We start from the raw sequence: 22960 nt of genomic DNA on the forward strand, positions 1-22960 counted from the left end.
ATGTTGGAGGTAATGAATAAAATAGCTAGATTCTGCCTTCATGGAGCTTACAGACTAGGAGGGGAGGCAGAGAACAAAGAAAGGAAGAAATAAACTTTGAAAAGTGCTCTGAAAGGGGAAAAGAACTGGTTGTTGTGATTGGGAAGACAAGAAAGGAGTTCGTTCTAACAGAGGAGTCAGAGTCTGTGGATGTAGACATGCTGACCAGGAACCATCAAGCTGGAGGGCAAGAGGGACAGGCCAGGGAGAACAATCCAGGCAGCGAGAGCGACATTGCAAAGGTCCTCAAGTGAAAAAGAGGGTCTTGTTTTCAGTAACTCAAAAGCTGGGGTGAGCAGGGGTGGTGGAGAGACATATATAAAATTAGTGAGGTGGTTAGGAACTAAATCTTGCATCAACTTCTATGTGCCATTAACCCTTGGGTTACCCTCCAGCTGTGGGGTAACGTCTCATAACTGTGCCTCTCACAGTTCTGTAACCACAGCCTTCTCATTAAAGCTGTCTGTGTATCCTGACTGTTTCAGGTGGACCTTGAGTGGGGCATGGTTCTCAGAAGCTTATCTTCCTATAATTTCACAGCTTCTTCCTATGATTTCACAGCTTCATTGTCAAAACAGGAGTGGAAACTGTCCAAAAACAGTTGGCCATCCCATTGGCACTTGGAGAGCTAATAGTCTTTAGATATTTATATCAATAGGAGTTACCACTTGAGTTTTAAATGATCCTAGAAATTTATTCTTTTTGTTGCATATTTTATTGCTGCTGCTTCTATTTTTTAAGTCAGCAGTTGAATTTGTTGTTGTTGAGACCTACATATATATTTCTGTGGGATGGTCAGTGTTTTTTTTTTTTTTTTTTTTGAGGTGCCTGACTTTTTGTAATAGTGCAGGAGGTAGGGCATGTAGTGATTGTGTATATTTTAAGGTGAGTTTAGCTTGAGTTCAATGCTGGTTATAAGAACCTAAATAAATATTACTTAATTGTCATCTGACTTATATCACTAGGATTTAAATAACATGAGGGCAGGCATTGTCTTATTCACTCCCCTATTCCCCGGTGACTGGAACAGTTTCTGGGCACACAGTACACCCTGGTTTGATGAACAGATGAAGAAATGAATGACACTTTAGGACTGATTTGATTGAGTTGAGGAAAGAACTGTTATTAAGCCCTGTAAACTTTCTAGGTTAGCAGACCAACATTTTCTGTAATGGAAGCCACTATTGCTAAGAGAAATTTGTAATGTTTAGTACTGTACTTTTTAAAAACTTGGTATCAGCAACTAGCTAATCAAGACATTAAACTTCCTGTCTTGGATAATTAGAGTATGTGGCCAGTTGTTTTTTAGGTCTACCTTCTTACCTCCAGTAAGCGATCTGAAAATTCTTAAATTTATAAAACTACCTTGTCAGAATACCTTTTTCCCTGTGTGTGTGTAGAGATCAGATATAAATAAGTTGAACCTCTAACCATTTATAAATTATTAAGAAAGTAGAACAGAATTAAAGGTAAATAGGAGGAACAGATGGAGAAGGAAATGGCAACCCACTCCAGTACTCTTGCCTGGAAAATCCCAGGGACAGAGGAGCCTGGTGGGCTGCTGTCTCTGGGGTTACACAGAGTTGGACACGACTGTGCGACTTCACTTTCACTTTTCACTTTCATGCATTGGAGAAGGAAATGGCAACCCACTCCAGTGTTCTTGCCTGGAGAATCCCAGGGACGGGGGAGCCTGGTGGGCTGTTGTCTATGGGGTCCACAGAGTCGGAGATGACTGAAGCAACTTAGCAGCAGGAGGAACAGAGAAGTATATGCTAGGACTAGAGCTAAAGAAAAATTGAACTAGAAACAAACTTTGCTGGAAGAGATAACCTTGAGAGATTAAATTCTTCATTTTCTTCCCCACGTTAAATCACCTATGTTCAGCCAGCAGACCTGCTTAGCATAATGTACTAGTAACAGAATCTGGAATGTACCCAAAATTCTTTTCCTTCAAGAATAATTTAAAAGCTACTTACAGAATCATCTAGCTTATATATAGTAATTTCTGACTTCCCGTTAGGGAGAGAAATATTGATGGGAAGAAAATATTATCTATAAGACTATAAAATCTGTTTCATTTAGTTGTTGGGTTTAAGAAAGTAAATAAGAATCCTTTCATTTACCTGGGGGAGGAGTACTATAGAAAAGAAAATCTCCCTGAGTAGTGAGGAAATCTGATCCCTAACTCAGGAAAGAAAGGGCATTCAGTGAAGAACTGGGAGATCCCAATTATCATTTGGCTATTATTTACCTTTAACTCATGACTGTGGACAAATGAGCTCTTCTTTGTCCCAAGTCTTCTGAAGCCACTGTTGCATCAGTAACTGTTCCTTATGTCTGACTTGCTTCAGTCTCTTCTAGACTTTAGGCAGAGTAGCCTTGGGGAAAGGGATAAAAATTCCCTCTGATTTTGACCAGTACTCAAGTTTCTGCCACATTTGTTCACCTGCACTACTGTTAATGGAGATTTTCCTAATAACTTTTCCTCTGAGGACTTTGTCACCAATGGGATAGGTAGTCAGATAGTCTGATCTACCTGATGGTGAACGTTTATTGTGTGTGACTGCAGTGGGAACCAAGTGTAAGTATGTTTATGAGGAGTCAAGGAGAAGTTCAAGAGCAGTGAGTACCTCACAATTTCACCTGTATTGTCTGCCTGGGGAAAAAAAATCACGGTGGCAAAAGCTAGTCACTGAGGATTTGATTAAAACGCAGGTGGAATTTGTGATGGAAGGGTGTGAAAAACTTAACCCAAATTCCTTGTCCTGACACAGGCAGCCTAAGTAGCTTTAAATTTTTTACCTGACCAGAATAGTATTGAATACTTTCTGAGTTTTTCCAGGCTCATTGTTGAAACCATTAAATGCCAGAACATGGTGTTTGTTGAAGCAACCCCAAACACTTTAGAATTTGGAGAGCCACCTCAATTGCTCAGAGTAATTGTGTTGCATCAGAAAAGGCAAAATTTGGGGCAGGTGACAGTAAACATCACAGTATAGGAATTACACGTGGATTTGCCAGAGCTTTTGTTGTTTCTTCTGGTGTCAGGCGGTCACACTGCAGGTGAGTTATTTTGCAGCTGCCAGAGAAGATGGACTGCAGTGATTTGGTTTAGCTTCCGATTTCTTTAGTATCATTAGCATGAACCAGTGCATTGTGTTGTGTCTTTCTAGGACTTTAGTAGGAATAGGTGAAGACTCAAGTTGAAACAGGAAAAATGTATGAAGTGCTTTATTTCTAATTAAATCTCAATTAAGGTATGGCATGCAAAAGAGCAAAACTGGTATCTAGTATTCATTTCCTTTGCCAGTGTTTCTTATCTCCTTGTCAATCTGTTTACTTAGGACAGAATATATTTTCAATTTCTTTGAGCCTTTCACATAATATCTTTTAACACTTTCAATCTTATAGCTTCAAGCACAAATGCCAGCCTGATACCCACTTCATCTGCTATTGCCAATATTCCAGCAGCAGCAGTTTCCAGCATCTCCAACCAGGTACGGTGCTCCTTTTGTTCATCCTACTTGATACGGTTCATGTAACTAGCTCTTCCTCTCTTCTTTTCATTATCGGTTTGCCAGTTCTAAGAAACAAACCAGCATGGGCCGTGGAGAGACCTTTTTCTGGATGCTCCCAGAGCGAGGACCTAGGATGGTTTTCCAGGCTGCTATCCAGTCTCTCTTACTCCTCTGCTAAGACTGAATGATAGGATTATATCTGCTCCCTATTCAGCCGCTCATTTCATTGTGAATTCCTTGTGGTCTGGTCTTGATCACTGTTGTGCTAACTTTTTGTTTAGGTCACTGGTAACATCTTCAGTGTTTTAGGAGTGTTTTGGTTTTGTTGTTATGTTTTTATTTGTTGTTTTCTCTGTAGCAATTAGTATTATCAACCACAGTCTCCATGGATCTTTTCTCCTGGCTGCAGTTAATATTACTATTCTGGTTCGCATTTTTATGTTTGACTGCTTTTGTATTTCTTCATTCTTCTAGTCCCCAAGTATTTATTGAGTTCCTGCTGTGTACCTGGAACTCTTCAGGGTAACATCTCTCTCCCTTTCATATCCTGGCTTCTGTCATGGACAGTCTGTATTTAGTTTTCCACGTGTTTATTATTTCATCCCCAGGAATGTTTACACATTCACAGTATCCATTTACTACTTCCAAAATGAGGAGTCTAGTCCTGACCTCATGATATCTACAGGCTTCCTGCTGATTGATTGGCTTTTTTCCTTTAATATCCTGTTATTTCCCTAATTTAACCATATCTAAAACCAACTTTTCTTTCCACCCTTTCTGCTGTTCAGTATCCTCCAAAAGTAATGCCGCTTTTTCCTATGGTGTCTCAATTACCTGTCAATGCAGCAGATATAAGAGACGCAGGTTTGATCCTGGATTGGGAAGATCCCCTTGGAGGAGGGCATGGCAATCCACTCCAGTATTCTTGCCCGAAGAACCCCATGGACAGAGGAGCCTCTCAGGCTACAGTCTATAGGGTTACAAAGAGTCGGAAATGACTGAAACAACTTAGAACACACACTATTTTTTGATATACCTACACCTAAAACCAGACCAGTCATCTTCAATTTTTTTTTTCCCTTACCCAGCCCTGATCCAACCATTCCTGGAATTCTTTCTTGCTTTTCCTTTTTCTTTTTGGCCACACCACATGGCATATGGATCTCCGACTAGGGATTGAACCATGCCCTCTGCAGTAGAAGCTCAGAGTTTTAACCACTGGACTGCCAGGGAAGTCTCTGCTTTTTCATTTTTTATCGCTAACTTGTTGGAAGTATTTTTGCCTTATATCCTGATAGATTTTTAACTGCCTGAGTTCAGCTGGTATGACTTACTCTTTTCTTTAATATATCTTTTTCCTGTCCATGGACCCACACACACAGTCACACACACACACGCTGAATTATATTTGGCTTATGGTAGATGCTCAGTACTCGTTATAAATAATTGATCTGACCAATTAGCGTCTTCCTACTTGTCACCATATCAATATCAGTGGAATTTTTTTTAAGATGTGTTTGAGCTATGCATCATACCCATTTTTTACAGCTTTTTTAAGGTTTAATTGACATACAGTAAACACACAGGTTCCAGTGTATGACCTGATAAATTTTGTCATGTGTGTGTCTATGAAACTACCAAAAGTTCCCTTCAGATATTTTGAAATAACTTTATTTTTAAAGAAAATGTGATTTTTTTTTTTAAAGAGAGATATACTCAGTTTTTAAACTGGGAAACTATGTAGGATATTTGCTTTTTTTGTTCACGCTCATCTATCCTTAAAAGCACTACCATCTAGTGCAATGGTATATAAACTTCTTAAAGTGTAAAATCTTTCCTTCAAAAATTCTATGCAAAAATTTATGCAGAAATTCTGTACATAAAGTAGGAGAAAAAGAATATTATAGTAGAAAATGGACATTGTGTGTACAGTGCATGGGACACTTCCTTCTCAGCCTTACCCTCAGCAACTCCTCTTGACTCTTCGGTTTCCACAGAATGCATTTTGAAAATCATTGGCTTAGGTGGAAAACTATATAGGTAGGTAAATGAGAAGTCAAGTTAATGTTTTAAGGAAATAATTATGAGAAAGAGGGACATGAAAGTCTTTTGTGTTGAAATTTGTGTTTTGCTCTTTCTGAGTCTTGTTTTCCTCCCTTATTCCCTTTGACCTACAGGACTATCCCACCTATACCATCCTTGGTCAGAGTCAGTACCAAGCTTGCTACCCCAGCTCCAGCTTTGGAGTCACAGGCCAGACTAACAGTGATGCTGAGAGTACCACCTTAGCAGCAGCCACATACCAGACAGAGAAGCCCAGTGTCATGGTGCCTGCAGCTGCAGCACCCAGACTTTCCTCTGGTAAGCTCTGCAGCTCTAAAAACTTTGGCTTAAGGGCATTTCATCCAGCCGGTGATGGTGAAGATTATTTTGTTCTTGTCTAAGTCACTGTTACCATCCTCTTGGCTTTCGTTTTCAGGTGAGGGGTATTTTTAACACTGTATCCAGACTGTGATGAGTCATTGGCAGACTGAGTATAAAACTTGATGTTGTGAACAGAAAAGGACCAAGAATGAAAAGACTTTGTTTCTGACTCCCACTCTACCCTCCTTGTAGCTTGTCACAGAGAACTTCAGAATCTTAGCACATTTTGTAGTAGTTGGAGAAGTCCAGTTTTAGTCTGTGCATCATTTGGGCTTCTGGTTACACCTCAGGGTGGTAGTTCTTAACTTTTCCTGTGCCATGGATCCCTTTAAGATTTTGAGAAAAGCTGTGGTCCTTTTTCCCCAAAGAAATACATAGAATTTAACCTACGAATTTCAACCTCTACCTTTGCAATGAATCAATGAATTATGGTGTCCAGATTTTAATATCCTGACATAGAGACTTACACTTTCAGTAAACATATGCACATACTTTTTATTTACCTCTATTTTTCATGAAAATTTGGTGGTTTGCTGTTACATCCTATAACTTGAAGGAAGACTATTGAGCGTTAACACTGACACATTTTTAAAAACAATGGTCTGCATCAACTAAAGCAGTTTTCTGTGCATCTTGCCTCTACTGGTCTTCTAAATAGATGAACATACAAATGGTCACTGCTTCAAGCCTGCATAACATTGAAATCATTACATGTGTTAATACCTTAGTTTTTAATTCATTTCTCTAAATATCTTTGTTCTTCATAACAATTTTAACTTTTTAATAATGGAGAATTTCAAACGTAGGCAGAAGTTGTCAGAATAGTATAGCGAACCCTTATATATCTGTCATCCAACTTCAACAGTTAACAACTCACAGGCAGTCTTATTTCAGCTGTGTGTGTACTAAGTCACTTCAGTCGTGTCTGACTCCTTGTGACTCTATGGACTGTAGCCCGCCAGGCTCCTCTGTCCCTGGGATTCTCTAGGTAAGAATACTGAAGTAGGTTTCCATTCCCTTCTCCAGGGGTCTTCCTGACCCAGGGATCGAACCTGCATCTTTTACATCTCCTGCATTGGCAGGCGGGCTCTTTACTGCTCGCATTACCTGGTGACCTAGTATGTTTCAACTACACTTCATCTAATTCCCTCCTCAAATTCCAGGTCTCATGTCTCTAAAAGATAAATGCTTGATAACATAACCACAATGCCATTATCCCATCTAAAATAATTCAACAATAATTCCTTAATGCCAAAGGGTATTCATATTTCTAGTTTTCTCATAATCACTAAAAGTCTTATTTTTGTTTAAAATCCAAGTAAGGGCTTCCCTTGTGGCTCAGCTGATAAGGAATCTACCTGCAGTGCGAGAGACCTGGGTTTGATCCCTGGGTTGGGAAGATCCCCTGGAGAAGGGAAAGGCTACCCACTCCAGTATTCTGGCCTGGAGAATTCCATGGACTGTATAGTCCACGGGGTCACAAAGAGTCAGACATAACTGAGTGACTTTCACTTTCAAGGTCCATACATTGTGATTGGTGGATATATATTTTGTTCTAACCTATAAATTCCCCCATCTCTTTTTCTTTCCTGTGTAATTTATTTGTTGAAGAAAGTATATTGTTTTCTCAGTATGAATTTCACCAGTTATAAACTTAGAGGGTAGCTTGCTGCAACCTACTGCTTTCTGTATTTTATTTAAATTGGTAAATAGATCTAGAGTGGTGGTTTTCAACTGGAGGTGGTTTTGTGCCTCCTGCTTCCACCCCAAGGCCCCCACACCCAGGGATATTTGGCCATGTATGGAAACATTTTTGGTTGTCACGTTGGGAAGGGGGGTGCTCCTGGTATCTTAATGGGTAGAGGCCAAGGAGGCTGCTTAACCAAACATCCTAAAACGTACAGGATGTCCCCTCACAGCAAAAATTGTCTGGACCAAAACGTCAGTTGTACCAAGTTGAGAAACTGATTGCAGGCTTAATTTTTTGGCTGGGGGCAAAACGACTTTATAGGTAAGCTTTTTCACTGGGGAGGCAGGCATACAAATTCTAGTTGTAACTCGTCATGCTGTTAGGTCTGAATTTCCAAATTGCTTAAGTCAAGTTTGGTTTCCCAGCCTTTATCCCTGCAACATGATTCTTAAAGGCAGAGAGCCTGCTCTGGTTCTTATAGCCTGTGACTACACTGGCCATACCAGTGTCTTACTTTTCCTTTTCAGGAGACCCTTCTCCAAGCCCGTCTTTGACGCAGACCACACCAAGTAAAGATGCTGATGACCAGTCCAGGAAAAACATGACTGGCAAGAACCGGGGCAAGAGGAAAGCTGACGCCAGCTCTTCCCAGGACAGCGAATTGGAAGTATGGGAAGAAACTCATTTGAGTTACCACCTGCTTTTTTCTTTTTTCTTTAAGTTTATCAAATATATTCCTGAAACTCATGGAGATTATGTGGTTCTATGTTGTGTACCATTTAATTCCTGAGCAGTAGAAAATGAATTGGCCAAGTGTGAAAAGAGAAGTGTAAAAACACATTTCTTTATGCCTACATTTTACCATATCACTTTCAGATCCTTTTTACCAACAGCTTTGAAAAAGCTTTTTCAAATTTAGGTAGCCAGGTAACTTTTTAAGGGAAAGAACAATCTGTTCTGTATTCCAGAGGAGAACAGAAAGAACAATGCATCATATTCAAAAAGCAAAGGGTATCACAAGTAATGTCATACTGTTCTCCATTTCAAAATCTTAGAGTAAAATGAGAGAACTAAATTGCTTTAGGCCAAGTTTTTGTGAAACCTGCAACCAGATCTGGTAACTTGTAAATGAGATTGGCTCTCACTTACTCTGTAAACCCTATAGGAATTTATTATGGATATACATTTGGCTTCATTATTAAAAAGCTAGAAAGCCATACAAAATTCTAATAATAATGGAGTTTTGGTACTAATCCTTTTGTTTTCTTTAATTTTTCTATAATGTGATCGTTTAATGAGAAGAAAAAGCCATATTTAAAAATGGGTCCATTGACAGGTGTTCATAAGACATTGGTAAATTGAGGCTATGTTTGGAACCTCTCTTCCCTTTTGTTACTAGCAGGGTGGGAATGGGCAGGGAGAGAAAGAAAGAAAATCTAAAGACCTGATATATTTCATGGGCAAAACTGAGAATTCACTCCTTTTTTTAAATTGTGGTAAAGTATATATAAAATTTACCACTTTATAAGTGTGCGGTTTTAAGTACATTCACAGTGTTGTTCATAACTTTTTCATGATTACAAACTGTGTACTCATTAAGCAATAACTTCCTATTCTCCCCTTCTATTAGTCCTTGGTAACCTTTGTTCTACTTTCTGTCACTATAAATTTGCCTGTTCTAGGTATTTCATGTAAGTGGAATCATACAAAATCTTTCTTTCTGTGTCAGGCTTATTATTTCACCTAGCATAATATTTTCAAGGTTCATCTTTCTGTAACATGTTTCAGAACTTCATCCCTTTTTATGGCTGAATAACTCCATTGTGTATATACCGCACATTTTGTGTATCCGTTCATCTGTGATGGACACTTGGGGTTTTTCCACCTTTGAACTATTGTGAATAAAGCTGATATGAACACTGCTCTACTCAAAAGTATCACTTTGAGCCCCTCGTTTCAATTATTTTGGGTATAAACCTAGGAGTAGAATTGCTAGACCATATAGTAGTTCTGTGTTCAACTTTTTGAGGAACCACCAAAATGTTTTCCAAATGACGACACCATTTTACACTGCTACCAACTCTATACTAGGCTTGCAGTTGCTTCCCTTTTTTGCATATTCCATCCTAATGGGTGTGAGATGGTGTCTCATGGTTTTGCTTTGTATTTCCTTAATGACTAATAATATTGAGTATCTTTTCATGTGTGAACTGGTCATTTGTCTGTTTTATTGGAAGTAATGTCTAAATCCTTTGTCCATTCTTTAAATTAGGGGATTTTGTTTGTTTTTTGAATCTTAGGAATTCTTTATTCTAAATTTTAATCCCTTAGCAGATATATGATGTGCATATATTTTCTGTGCATTATCTTCTCACTCTCTTGATGGTATCCTGTGATGCTTAACAGTTTAAAATTTTGAAGTTCTGTTTTTATTGCTTGTGCTTTTGGTATTATACTTAAGGATTTAAGGTTATGAAAACACCTATGTTTCTTCTAAGCGTTTTATGTTTCAGCTCTTAAGTTTAGGTCTTTGATCCATATTGAGTTAATTTGTACATAGTGTGAAGTAAGGATCTAATTTTATTCTTTTGCACATGGATATTCAGTTCCCCTAGGACCTTGCTTTGGAAACACTTTCCTTTCCCCTTTGTTCATGGTATCCTTGCAGAAAATAATAATCATCATCAATTGACTCTCTCTCTCTCTATATATATATATGGATTTGTTTCTGGGCTCTCTCCTCTGTTCTGTTGGTCTGTATGTCTTATCTTTATGCTAGTACCACACTATTTTGATTACTGCAGCTTTGTAGTAAGTTTTAATATCAGGAAATGTGAGTCATCCAACTTTGTTCTTTTTCAAGACTATTTTGGCTCTTCAGGGTCCCTTGAGATTTTGTACAAACTTGAGGTTAGTTTTTCTATCTCTTTAAAAAAACAGTGTTGGAAAACAACAACAACAAAAAAAACAGTGTTGGGATTTTGATGGGGATTTAGTATACAAGTCCTGAACTGTCAGTTAAATTCATTCCTAAGTATTTTATTATTTTTTATGCTTTTGTTTAATTCCTTTTAGGATTATTTATTTCAAGCTTATAGAAACAGCCGATTTCTGAATTCATTTTAGTAGCTCTCAGTAATTTTTTGTGGGTTCTTAAAGATTTTCTCTGAGATCACATCATCTGTGAACAGAGGTAATTTTACTTCTTTCTTTCCAGTTTGGGTACCTTTTTTACCCTTTTCTTGGGTATTTCTTTTACCCTTACTCTGGCTAGAATTTCCAGTACCGCGTTTGAATAGAAATGATAAAAACAGGCATACTTCTCTTATTCCTAATCTCAGGGGTAACCCTTTCATTTTCCACTATTGAGTATGATATTAGCTGTAGGTTTTTCGTATGTGACCTTTATCATGATAAGGAAGGTGCTAGTATATTGAGTGTTTTTATCATGAAAATGTGCTGAATTTTGTCAAATGCTTTTTCTACATCAATTGAGATGACCGTTTGGGGTTTTTCCTCTGTTCAGTTAATGCAGTATATTACATTGATTTTTTTTTCTACATTGAACCATTCTTACATTCTGGGAACAAATCCCACTTGGTCTTGATGTGTAATTCAATACACTGCTGAACTTTGTTTGCCGCTGTTTTGTTGAGGTTTTTGCATCAGTGTTCAGATGAGAGATTGGTCTCTAGTTTTCTTGTCTTGTCTTTATCTGACTTCAGTATCAGGGTAATGCTGGCTTCATAGAGTGAGTTAGGAAGTGTTCCTGCCTCTTCAGTTGTTTGGAAGGTCTGAAGGATTGTATTTGGTAGAATTCACCAGTGAAACCATCTGATCCTGGCCTTTTCTTTCTTGGGATGTTTTTTATTATTGATTCAACCTCCTACCAGTTAAAGGTCTATTCAGATTTTCTTTTTCTTTTTGAATCGGTTTTGGCACATTGTGTATTTCTAGGAATTTGTTGTTTCATCTAGATTATTTATTGGTGTATAACTCTTCATAGTATAAAGGATTATAAAATCCTTTTTATTTCTTTTAAATTGGTATTAATATCCCCACTTTCATTTCTGATTTTATTAATTTATATCTTCTTTTTTCTTAGCTAGTCTAACTAGAAGTTGTCGAAGAACCAACTTCTGGTTTTGTTGATTTTCTCTCTTTTTTTCCTACCTTCTGCTTTTTCCTACCCTTTCCTAACCTTTATTTTTTCCTTCCTTCTACTGGCTTTGTCTAGTAGCATAAATTGTGCAGTTTGGTTATTGGTTGAGATCTTTTTTAAGGTACACATTTGGAACTATAAATTTCCTTTGGGACTTCCCTGGTGGTCCAATGGTTAAAACTCCCTACTTCCAATGCAGGGGGCACAGGTTTGATCCCTGGTTGGTTGGGGGACTAAGATTCCACATGCTGTGCAGTGTGGCCTTAAAAAGAAAAGAAAAAAAAATGCCTTCTTAACTGTTTCCACAGCATCCCATAATTTTGGTATGTTCTTTGGTCTTCATTCCAAGGTATTTTCTAATTTCACTTGTTATTTCTTTTTTATCCATTGGTTGTTTAAGATTATATTAATTTTCACATATTTGTGAATTTCCCAGTTTTTCTTCTGTTATTGATTACTTGTTTCATTCTATATGATTTTAAAAAGATGCTCACTCATTTTTTAAAATATTTTCCTCATTCAGCGGGTATTTCTGTGGGACTTAGATGAAACCATCATCATCTTCCACTCCCTTCTTACTGGATCCTATGCCCAGAAGTATGGAAAGGTAATTTGAGTCTTTCTTCCTTCATTATAACTGTCCCTCTCTATGCGTGCAGGTAACCAAGATCACTGTCTCTGTTATCTCCATCTTACCTATTGACTTTTCACTTTTCACATAAAACTTCACCTGGTGGCTTATACCAGGCAGACTGCATGGTCAGGCAGAGTTGATAAAGCTGGGAACTAGACCTCGGACTAGTACTGAAAGCTGAAGTTGGTGGAGGGTGGTAAAGACTAAGTATGGGACTGAACTCAAAACAGAGTGGAGTCTCAGGATTACCTGCTCCAAAGGCTAATCTGTTATCCCTTACATCACATGCGACAGTCCAAACTGAGCATTTCATTTAGCTGAGAATCTGCAAGATCTGTACATTTAAAATATTAAATAACTTTCTAAAATAGATTGTAAAGCTTCTTAAGTGAAAATGTACCAAGCAGAATTTAAGTTTAGTCATCAGTAGTAACATCAGTTTTGATAGAGGGATGAGCTGTTTTTGAGGTACTGTCTGTATAGTTCTATAAAAAATTACCTCCAGATTCCTTTTTTTTTTTTTAGTTTCTGTAAATAAATTTTATAAAAATATCTGTCTCCTTTACCTTCCTACTTTATCTACTCCTAATTATTTCTTAGTGTCACTATTTGTTTCTATTAGAAGTATTTTCCATAGGCTTTTAGTATCTAGGCTGGTAAACTGACATAACCTTATATACTGTATAACAAGACTGGTTATGAAAGTATATACAATAAGATCATACCACCTCTAAGTGAAGGTCTGATAGTTCCTTTTAAAGCTATGTGCATTGGTTTTCCTACAAATATTTCTTTACTGATTTCCTGGTTGTTTAGATTGTCAGATTACTGACTTCTGGTGTTATACTGTGTGTGTATGTATTTGTGTGTGTGTGTAAGGTAATGAGTGTTACAATAGCAATATTTTAGCAATAGTTAGAATTTCTGCTGAAGCAGGGAATTTTTCCAAAAATTGTTGTTTTTTTTTTAAGCGGGTTGAAGTTCTGAAATTTTTAACTTTGTACAATCTAAAAGCTTCTTAAAACTGTGAATGAAATTGCATCAGTAATAATGAGAAGCACTATTGTGGACCAGTGTTGTTTTGGCCTTGACCTCAAATAATTCTGAAACATTTAGAGGTAAGAACTGGTGCTGTGAATGCCAAGTCAAACAAATTCTCTTATTGCCTTTCAGGACCCAACAGTAGTGATTGGCTCAGGTTTAACAATGGAAGAAATGATTTTTGAAGTGGCTGACACGCATCTATTTTTCAATGACCTAGAGGTATGCATTTTAAATTGTTTCTGTGCTTCAGTGAAACACTTTGTTCCATAACTTATTTATTGAGACTGTGATTTTTGCGTTTAGAGGAAGTGTGGTTAAACAGGGTAGGTATGGGGAGGCCAGCTGGGCACTTAGGTGTATAGTCTTGAAGAAATAGTTCCTTGGTTAGGTCAGCACAGTCTTGTTTCTGGGCTTCAGTTTTATTGGCTCAAAAATTTGATTTTGTTAATGTATTTGGAAGTGATCTAGCTCGAGGGGCAGTACCTTCCCATCAGGTAAAGCACAGATACATAAACCAACATTCTAATTTACTCATCTACATTAAATAATATATAGAAAGTGCCATTGGTTGTACTCTTAATTATATTTTGACTGTTCTTCAGTTTTACCTTCTTAAAAGATAACCTTATGACTTGTCAGATATGTAGAGGGCTACTCTTAACTTATTGTATTTTGTACCTGCTTATTGTCCATGTATAGGTAAGCCGTGAAGTCCAGATCATTTTATATTTAGGTGGAGGGAAACCTGGAAACGCTGAAAGCTTCTTGGTTAATTGTTTTGGCTTTGACATTTGAGTTCATCTTTGAGGTGAACATGGTGTAGTGGAGAGAGCACAGGACTGGGAGTCAGAAGACCAGACTTCGAGTACCAAGTTAGGAAAGTTATCTCCCCGTTCTGGGCCTCAGTTAAGCAGTTATCCTACACAAGGAACTAGTAACAGTTGTTCTGTTTGAAGATGGGAATGCGTTGCCAAGACACTGAGGTGGGAAGGAGCAGATTTGTCACTTAATGTCCTTTTGAATTTTGAACTCTGTACAACATATATTACCTACTTTTTTAAATGGTGAAAATTTTAAAGTAAAATAAACACAAAGCAATCCTCTTTCTTTTCAAACACAGTCTAGTTCTACTCAACAGACAATTCTCCAACAAGTTAAATTAGTAGGGCTCTAAACTCCAGTACTTTTATGTAAGCTCCACAGTGCTTTAATCTTCTATCAACTTCACATGTTGATAAATTGGAACATTATAGTTTTTATTCAGCAAACATTTATTGAAAACCTACTATGTGCCAGTAATTGTTGCCAAATTGTATTTGTAATGATTTTCTAGACATAGTCCTCACTCAGGACTGAAAGTTCTGTGAAGAATTTGACCTGAATGTGTTCCTGCCCCCCAGGTCAGTGGTTCTCAACTTTAGGGGGCATAAGAATCACCTGGGGAGCTCTTTAAAAGTGAAGACTCTAGGACTTCACTCACAGAAATTCTATTCAAAAATATGCATTTTAAAAAAATCTTCCCCAGAGGATCCTGATGCAGGTGGACACCATGGCACTGCCCTAGGTGGTGTCAGAGGAATAAATCTGTCAGTTAGGCAGTGGGTGGCATTTTACCTCAGTAGTAGTGTGGGCTTAGAGGAAAGAACCAGTGGATTCAAATTGAAAGACCTAAGCTCCTTCTGGTTTCTTTCTACCACTCACTAGTTTTATGACCTTGGGCCAATCATTTTATCTCACTTTTAGAATATGAGGAGATTGACTTAGATGTCCTCTTCTAATTTGTAAGTTTGAATTTTCAAATTTCTATTTCAGTCATTCTCAGTTATGATACTGCACACACTCTACCAGCATCTTTTCCGTCTGCAAAAACTTACTGAGTACACGCTATATAAGGGCACTGGACTAGACTAGAGGGTTCAAAAGGAGATGTAAGATGTGGTTGTGCCTTAAGAGGCCTACACTGTGATAGAACTTACAGTCTAATGTAGGACATAGGCACACCTGACAGTGTAAGGGAGCTTGTGCTTTTACCCATGGGCTGTGGGGAAAATGAACTATTGAGATAAGAGCATAACTGAGGGTTGGTATGGTTAAGGAAGATTTCATGAAGACTGAGGAATGTAAATTAGGCCTTAAAAGAAGCTGGGCAGCAACGGGGGTGAGACCGATCCTCCACACATAAGAAACCATAAGGTATTTCATCATCCTGCCATTGTTTGTGGTATTTTTACAACACATCGTGGTGATAATAGAACTGCTCTCGGGGATGAAGTAATGGTGGTTTTGTCTTTTAACAGGAGTGTGACCAGGTGCATGTGGAAGATGTGGCTTCTGATGACAATGGCCAAGACTTGAGGTAATAAAAACAACGATCTCTTAAACATCAGTACACCTGTTATGCACAAGACACTGACTCGGTTCAGAGGAAAACAAAGATGATTAAGACATGGCCCTAAAAGAGCTCACAGTCTATTAGAGAAGATAGAAACAAAGACAGTTGATGATGGCATGTGGCGTGAGAAGGTAACAGTAGAAAATGTGATGGGATATAGAGTAGAAAGTAATTCTGATGGTTGTGGGGAGCCAGTAGTGCCAACACTGGAGTGACCTTCTCAACAACGTAGAATTTGAGTATATTCTTGGAGATTGGGTAGCATGATGGAATGAGGCAAAAGCATTCCAAAGTAAAGGATATACTCGTTTCTCTTTGGCCAGATTTTCAGTCAAGAAAAGTGTGCTTCCAGATTGGTTAGTCTTAGATACAAATAAGCATCAGGTAATTTCACCAAGGAAGTTATATGGTGGGGGTCTGGTGGTGTCAAATGACCGTATGGAAGACAATCTTAAACATTAATATCACAGTGAACGCTAAACCAGGGAGGTCTCAGTGGCAAAATGCTTGCTCAGTCTCCTCCTGTCTCTTTTGGCTACGGTCTTCTAGCCCAGTAGTCTTAGCTAAGAATAATCCAAAAATTTGTCTCCCTTATATTTAAAGACTTTTAGAAAAAAAAATTGTCGTATCTTTTCATGTTAATTTATTAATGTTTATCCCTTTCCATAGGCAAAAAGATTTTCCATGTGTCTACTCTAAAATTGTTTCCTCTGTGAATTCTCAACTCTAGAGCAGATCTGGACACATCACTTTGTAAGGACATAACCCTGCGGTGCCGAGGAGGAGGAGAGGTTTCCCTTCGGGAACAACATCCAGCTGTGCATGTTGTGTCTTGCACAGCTGTGGAGGGCACCACTCTTAAGAGATTTTACTCACCTTAGGAAAAAGCTTGGTCTGAAGCAGTTTACAACCCACTCTGAGCTCTAGTGCTCTTTTGTTGGTCGTATACATACGGCTGGGCTTCCCTGGTGGCTCAGATAGTAAAGAATCTTCCCGCAATGTGGGAGACCCTGGTTTGATCCCTGGGTGGGGAAGATCCCCTGGAGAAGGGAATGGTAACCCACTCCAGTATTCTTGCCTGGAGAACTCCGTAGACGGAGGAGCCTGGTGGGCTGCAGCCCGTGGGGGTCAGAAAGAGTCAGATAACGACTGAGCAACTAAGCACAGTGCATACATGCGGCTAACTAGTAATGGCCTATCTTTTTATTGGCAGCTTTTTCTTAAACGTAGAATCTCACCCTTACGGAATTCTGTTTTGACTTTTGAACCAAGTTGTCCCTAATTCCGTCAGTCATTTTTAAATCTTGACTTAGGAAGTAGTCATCCCTCCCAGGCTGTTTAACTGTAACAGTTGTCCATTGCTGTGTGACAAATTACTCCAAAGCCTAGTAGCTTAGAGCTGTTACCATTTATCATCTCATTGTTTCTGTAGGTCAGGAACTTGAAAGTAACTTAGCTGGGTAGTTCTGAATCAGGGTCTTTGAGATTAAAATCAAGATAGCTGGAGCTAAAATCATCTGAAGGCTTGAGTGGAGCCGGGGACCTGCTTCCAACCTATCGTGTGTGGCTGATGGCAGGAGGCCTCAGGCCTCAAGTGCCCCTTCACGGGGCAGCTTGAGTGTTCTCACGTGACAGCTGACACTTAGAGCAAGCCCTGTAAGAGAAGTCTGGTCTCTAAAGCCTGACACCATCACTTCCACCACATTCTGTTTGCATTCAAATACAGTCCATACCCGAAGGGAGCAGAGTTAGAAGAGAGGAGTAGTGGCCCGTGAAGTTAATAAATGAGTCAACAGATCACTGAAGGAAAACATTCCCGTTTTCTTACTGTTATTAGAACTTGGGGTTCATTCCTCCCATTATTTTTTCACATTTCTCCTTTTGACATAGTTGCAATCATATTGTGGGTATGTACAAAAAATTTTATATTCTGAAGGCTTTTTTTCACTGTAAGATATCGTCTGTCATTAGTGAAAGGATGGTCTCTCTGAAGCCAACCTCTAGGGGATGCTGATGCTCGAGTTGTTCCTGCCCCTCTTGCTCTCCCTCTCCATCCTTTCTTTGATAGAAGTAACAGGGGTGAGATGGCAGATCGATGGAAGATAGCCTCTGACATTCTTAAGGAAGAAGAGTCGCCTGGCCTTGATGTCAGATGCCTATGGAATAGGACAATCTCAGGTGGCCTTCAGCTGGAAACTCTGTGTGGTATAGATTTTCATTTTCGTCATCCTCTCTCTCTGCAGCAACTACAGTTTCTCGACAGATGGTTTCAGCGGCTCAGGAGGCAGTGGCAGCCATGGTTCCTCTGTGGGTGTCCAGGGAGGTGTGGACTGGATGAGGAAATTGGCTTTCCGTTACCGAAAAGTGAGAGAAATCTATGATAAGCATAAAAGCAACGTAGGTGGTAAGTGTGGCATATAACTGGCTAATTTTTTCTTTTGTTCTGATTTCCCATTTTCCTTTCCAGGCTTTACCTTAGAGCTCCCAGATTATGAATTTGTGACACAGTGACATTTTAACTCTGTATTTAAAAAACGGGGTTTGATTGAAACCCTGTGGGGAGGAAGCTTTGCGTTCCTCGTGAACTCTTCTTAGTGTGACTTCACCAAGTTCTCTTGTTCTTTTTAGACAGCTTTCCTTTTTAAAGGAAATGTGTTCCTTAGATTATGTTTAACGGCATGTGTTTTTTCTGGACTCACAACTACTGTCAGTAATATTTAAGAGGTTGCCATATTTTTGGACAGATTTATCTAGCCATCAGGACAAGTCAGGTAGAACTAGCGACCAGGTTTATAGTGGATGGAAAACTAGGTCCATCTTGATAGATTGGCAGTATCCATGCATTGTGATTTGAAGGACCTTGGACATTCTTTCTGCCCAGATATGTCTCACATGTCAGGTGCCATTATGCCTAAAATTCATATATTTGGAATTAGTTAGCCATAGATTGTTCAAATGAGAAGAGACATTAGAGAATTAATCTAAATCGTTCATTTGGCATTCGAGAAAACTGATGGTCTATCGTGAGGATTGCAAGGGCAGGTCACATAGCAAGTTAGTGACCATACCACAACTGGACTGTTGGTCCAGTGCACTTTACATTCATACAGACCCCTCTTTAGTGACATGCCCTTGCAAGAAAATATTGAAAACTCTGAACCGTCACCCTCAAACACCTACATCCACACAGAACATTGCGTGAAGTTTCAGGGATTCCATGGACTGCCTAGAAGTATATGACCCTGGGTCAAGAGAGGCCTCAGAGCCAGTACTTTTTATTTTGGCAATCAGATCATTTTGTTTTTTCTCTCTCACAGATATTAACCTTTCTTTTGTTAGTTTTCATATACAACCTATGTGTCTGGTCCATTTTCTGCCCAGTGAGTGTCTCGACCTGGTTTCCTGAAGAAAGTGCTTTGAGAATCCCCGGAGCCTACCCTGGGAAACATATTAAAAGTAATATCCACCTGTATTTTTTTTTTAAGTGAATTAACAAAAGTGCTACATCATAGTAAAATCTATAACATAGGCGTGCTTGTGCATGTCATACATGACATATATTTGTTTGGGTTTTGTTTTATCAGAAATGTTGAGAGTCATCTAATTGCAGGCTTACATTGTGAAACCATCAGTCTGAAAATAAATTATAAACAGTTTTACTTGAAATGATTTCTGTTTTTATGGAGTCCTGGTAGTAGGATTTCTTTTTACCTTCACTATGGAAAAATTAGAGCCAGATTTATTATTTGAGTATTCTGACTAAAGCGTCTGATAACATGCTCCCATCAGATGGACTCTTTTGTGTTTTGTGCTTAGTTATCTGACCTTAAAGCAGTGCTTCAGTCTCTCATCAGCTGGAGTTGTTTCAGAAGTAAGTACACTACAGATGACGTTCAGAATTTGGTGATTCAACCTGGAATCTCAGGTTTTCACGTTCTGAAGAGAGTGAAAGCACCGTCGCCTTGGGAGCAGTGTATGGCAGTGGGAAGATTTCTGAGACCAAGACACTAATTGCTCTGTATTCTTAGGCAGCCTCCTTTCCTCCCTGAGCTTTGTTCTCTTTAGAAAAAGACTGGAAATGCCGTGGGCTTTTCCATCTGTAATTGTTTCCCCTTTTTTGGTTCTTGATATCACATCTATGGCAGTGCTACTCAGAGTATGGTCCACCAGTCTGCAAATGATGTTACTGGTTGGTTGATGAAAGAACGAGCTTGAGCCAGATCCTAATCGCAATGTTTCTGTCAGCTGATTTTGTTGTGGTTATACCCCACCAAGCAAAAGACTCTGGTGGAAAGAGTCAAAAAGGCATGTTGAGTAGGCTACTCCAGGGCCTTATCAAGGAGAGAGATGTGTTAGCTCAGTAGAATATTTCAGTAAAACACTATTTCCAAATTGAATTTAGAAGTTGCTTTCTTTGATGCCAGCACAGATGTTGTCAAATGATGAATGTGTCTTCTTTTATTCCCAAAGGGCTCCTCAGTCCCCAGAGAAAGGAAGCACTGCAGAGACTAAGAGCAGAAATTGAAGTTTTAACAGATTCCTGGTTAGGAACTGCCTTGAAGTCTTTACTTCTTATCCAGTCCAGGTATGGAAATGCTTTTTCTAGGTCTCATCCTCTCAGAGAGATTCTTTCTCCCACCCTGGCCCAGGACAGGCCATTCCCGAAAACAGGCTGTGGGGAGAGGTGAGAGGAGTTCAGTGATGCAGGCAAGGATTCATAGGTGGGAGGCAAGGCCATTTTACTCTTAACACCATACCTTAGAGTTGTGAACATCTTTTTCTTTTCTCTTACATTTGCTCACAAAATTATACTCAGTAACCCAGAATCTCCAGCCCCGGAGATGGATGGGCCTGATAACATCGAAGAATACGTGGAGGAGACTTCACAAATGCCCTAACTACAGGAAGCTCCAAAGAAATGTAGCACAGCCTACTCAGGAAGGCAGGATTCAAAAGAAAAAGGGTACATTAAGCAGATTAAGGAGATTTGAGCTCAAAGCTTAGAATGGGAAGTAAAAACATACCCTTATTCGTCCTTCCTTCAAAGCAAGAATTCTAGACTTACAACCTAGTAAACAGAAACTGACACCCACGGATGGATATCTGTGAAGGGAAGACTTGTGAAAATAATGTATATTCTGACCTGTGTGTTGCCATTGTGTGACGAGCAGAGAGGGCTGAAGCTGTACCTCGTTGAAGGGCTGAGTTGCACTGAGGTGAATGAAGTGCCACTGCGACTGAAAGCCTTGGCATGTTTCCTGTAGTGTTGTGTCAGTACCATGGTTCATGGAGTTTGCCAGCAGTGCAGTGAGCCAGAATGGAAATGAGGGGAGAATCAGGGTGCTGCTGTGTCCACCACAGAATCTCTGCCCTTTAATTTGGAAAATAAGGAAACCTGAGATAGAGCAGGAACTGAACGTTGGCACTGAACAAATGTCATACCAGGCGCTTTGAGGTTAATTTTTCACAAGTAGATCCTACAGGGAAGACTCATTTGAATTCTTATTCCCAGGTTGGTTTGATTTCACTTTTTTAATGTCTTTTTCTCCCTTCCAGAAAGAATTGTGTGAATGTTCTGATCACTACAACCCAACTGGTTCCAGCTCTGGCCAAGGTTCTCCTATATGGGCTAGGAGAAATATTTCCTATTGAAAACATCTACAGTGCTACCAAAATTGGTACGGCTTCAATTCTGTTTCTTGTGACTGGCCTTACAGTAATACTTGCTACTTAGGATGCTCTTATTATTTACCAGTCCTGCTATTAGACACTTTATATATAGGTATGTCTATAATCCTCTCTGCATTCTTCTCCTGACATTACTTATGAGGCAGTTCAGGCTGACTCAGGACTTCACAGCCTCACAGGATTCAAATCCAAGTCTGTCAGACTTAAAATGTATTGTGTTCTTTTCTTTTATATTTGAAAGAACACAATACCTAGGTTAGACATCTACTTTTGCCTCATTTCAGATTTCTCTTTCACAGAGGGCTGCAGTATAGCATAATCAAAAAACACTAGATTAAAAATCAAGGACTAAGCTATGTACTTTAAAATGATTAAATCCCTCACACCTGTTAGGACGGTTGCTATCAAAAAAACAAACAGAAAATAACAAGTGTTGGCAAGAATGCGGAAAATTTGGAACCCGTGTGCGCTTGTGGTGGAATTGTAAAATGGTGCAACTGCTGTGGAAAACAGCATGGCTGTTGCACAGAAAAATTAAAAATAGAACTGTCAGGTGATCCAGCAGTCCCACTGCTGGGTATATAGCCAGAAGAATCCAAAGCAGATCCCAAAGAAATATTTGCAAGCCTCCGTTCATAGCAGCATTATTCTCAAAAGCCACAAGGTGGAAGCAACCCCGAATGTCCATCAAATGAATGGATAAATGAAAGGTGGTATATACATACAGTGGGATAGTAGCCAGTCTCAAAAGGGAAGGAGATCCTGTCATATGGGTACTACATGTATGAACTTTGAAGACATTATGCTAATAAGTCAATCACAAAAAGATAAATACTGTGTATTTCCACTTATATATAAGGTTCCTAGAGTAGTTCGATTCATAGAAACAGAAAGTAGAATGGTGGTTAACAGAAGCTTGGCGAAAGGGGAGATAGGAAGTTGTTGCTTGGTGGGTATAGAATTTTAATTTTGTAAAATGAAAAGTTCTGGAGAACTGTTGCTCAACAGTGTGAGTACACTTATTGTTACTGAAAAGTACATTTTTAAGTGGTTAGAAAAAGAAAAGAAAAAAACTGAGGACCAGGATAGAGTCCTCATTCCCCTGCTTATTAGCTCTTTAGGAAATGACTATATCTCCTGAGCCTCAGTTTTCTCATGTAAGATGAGAAACTACCAGGGAGGTTTTGAAAATCAAATGAGATTATGTATGAGAAGTTATTTTTTATCCACTAAAAATGTATTCAGTACTAAGTATATGAAGTAGTAAGTACTTGATAAGTATGTGCTGAATTGATAAACTAATTGGCACCAGGTTTGTATAAAACCAACTTGTTCTGTTGAGAAAGCAGCAGAATGTGTCACTCTA

General features: G+C 38.9%; 1 protein-coding gene across 16 annotated transcripts in view; it reads left to right on the forward strand.

Annotated features, from left to right (window-relative positions):
• EYA3 (EYA transcriptional coactivator and phosphatase 3) overlaps positions 1 to 22960 on the forward strand; it is an 87614-nt gene that overhangs the window by 53947 nt on the left and 10707 nt on the right. For 7 of the 16 annotated variants that reach the window (XM_081586246.1, XM_081586251.1, XM_081586259.1 and 4 more), the window contains 9 exons: positions 3454 to 3539; positions 5738 to 5921; positions 8202 to 8341; positions 12360 to 12443; positions 13644 to 13733; positions 15812 to 15870; positions 18150 to 18310; positions 20377 to 20491; positions 21463 to 21584. In XM_081586246.1, the coding sequence (XP_081442372.1) occupies positions 3454 to 3539; positions 5738 to 5921; positions 8202 to 8341; positions 12360 to 12443; positions 13644 to 13733; positions 15812 to 15870; positions 18150 to 18310; positions 20377 to 20491; positions 21463 to 21584 (1041 nt within the window). The remainder of the gene's footprint in view (positions 1 to 3453; positions 3540 to 5737; positions 5922 to 8201; positions 8342 to 12359; positions 12444 to 13643; positions 13734 to 15811; positions 15871 to 18149; positions 18311 to 20376; positions 20492 to 21462; positions 21585 to 22960) is intronic. The other 9 variants (XM_081586253.1, XM_081586247.1, XM_081586252.1 and 6 more) reach the window with 4 other exon arrangements.

The sequence above is a fragment of the Giraffa tippelskirchi genome, chromosome 3, assembly GCF_054371585.1.
Source record: "Giraffa tippelskirchi isolate mGirTip1 chromosome 3, T2T-mGirTip1v1.2.pri, whole genome shotgun sequence".
Classification (NCBI taxonomy): domain Eukaryota; kingdom Metazoa; phylum Chordata; class Mammalia; order Artiodactyla; family Giraffidae; genus Giraffa; species Giraffa tippelskirchi.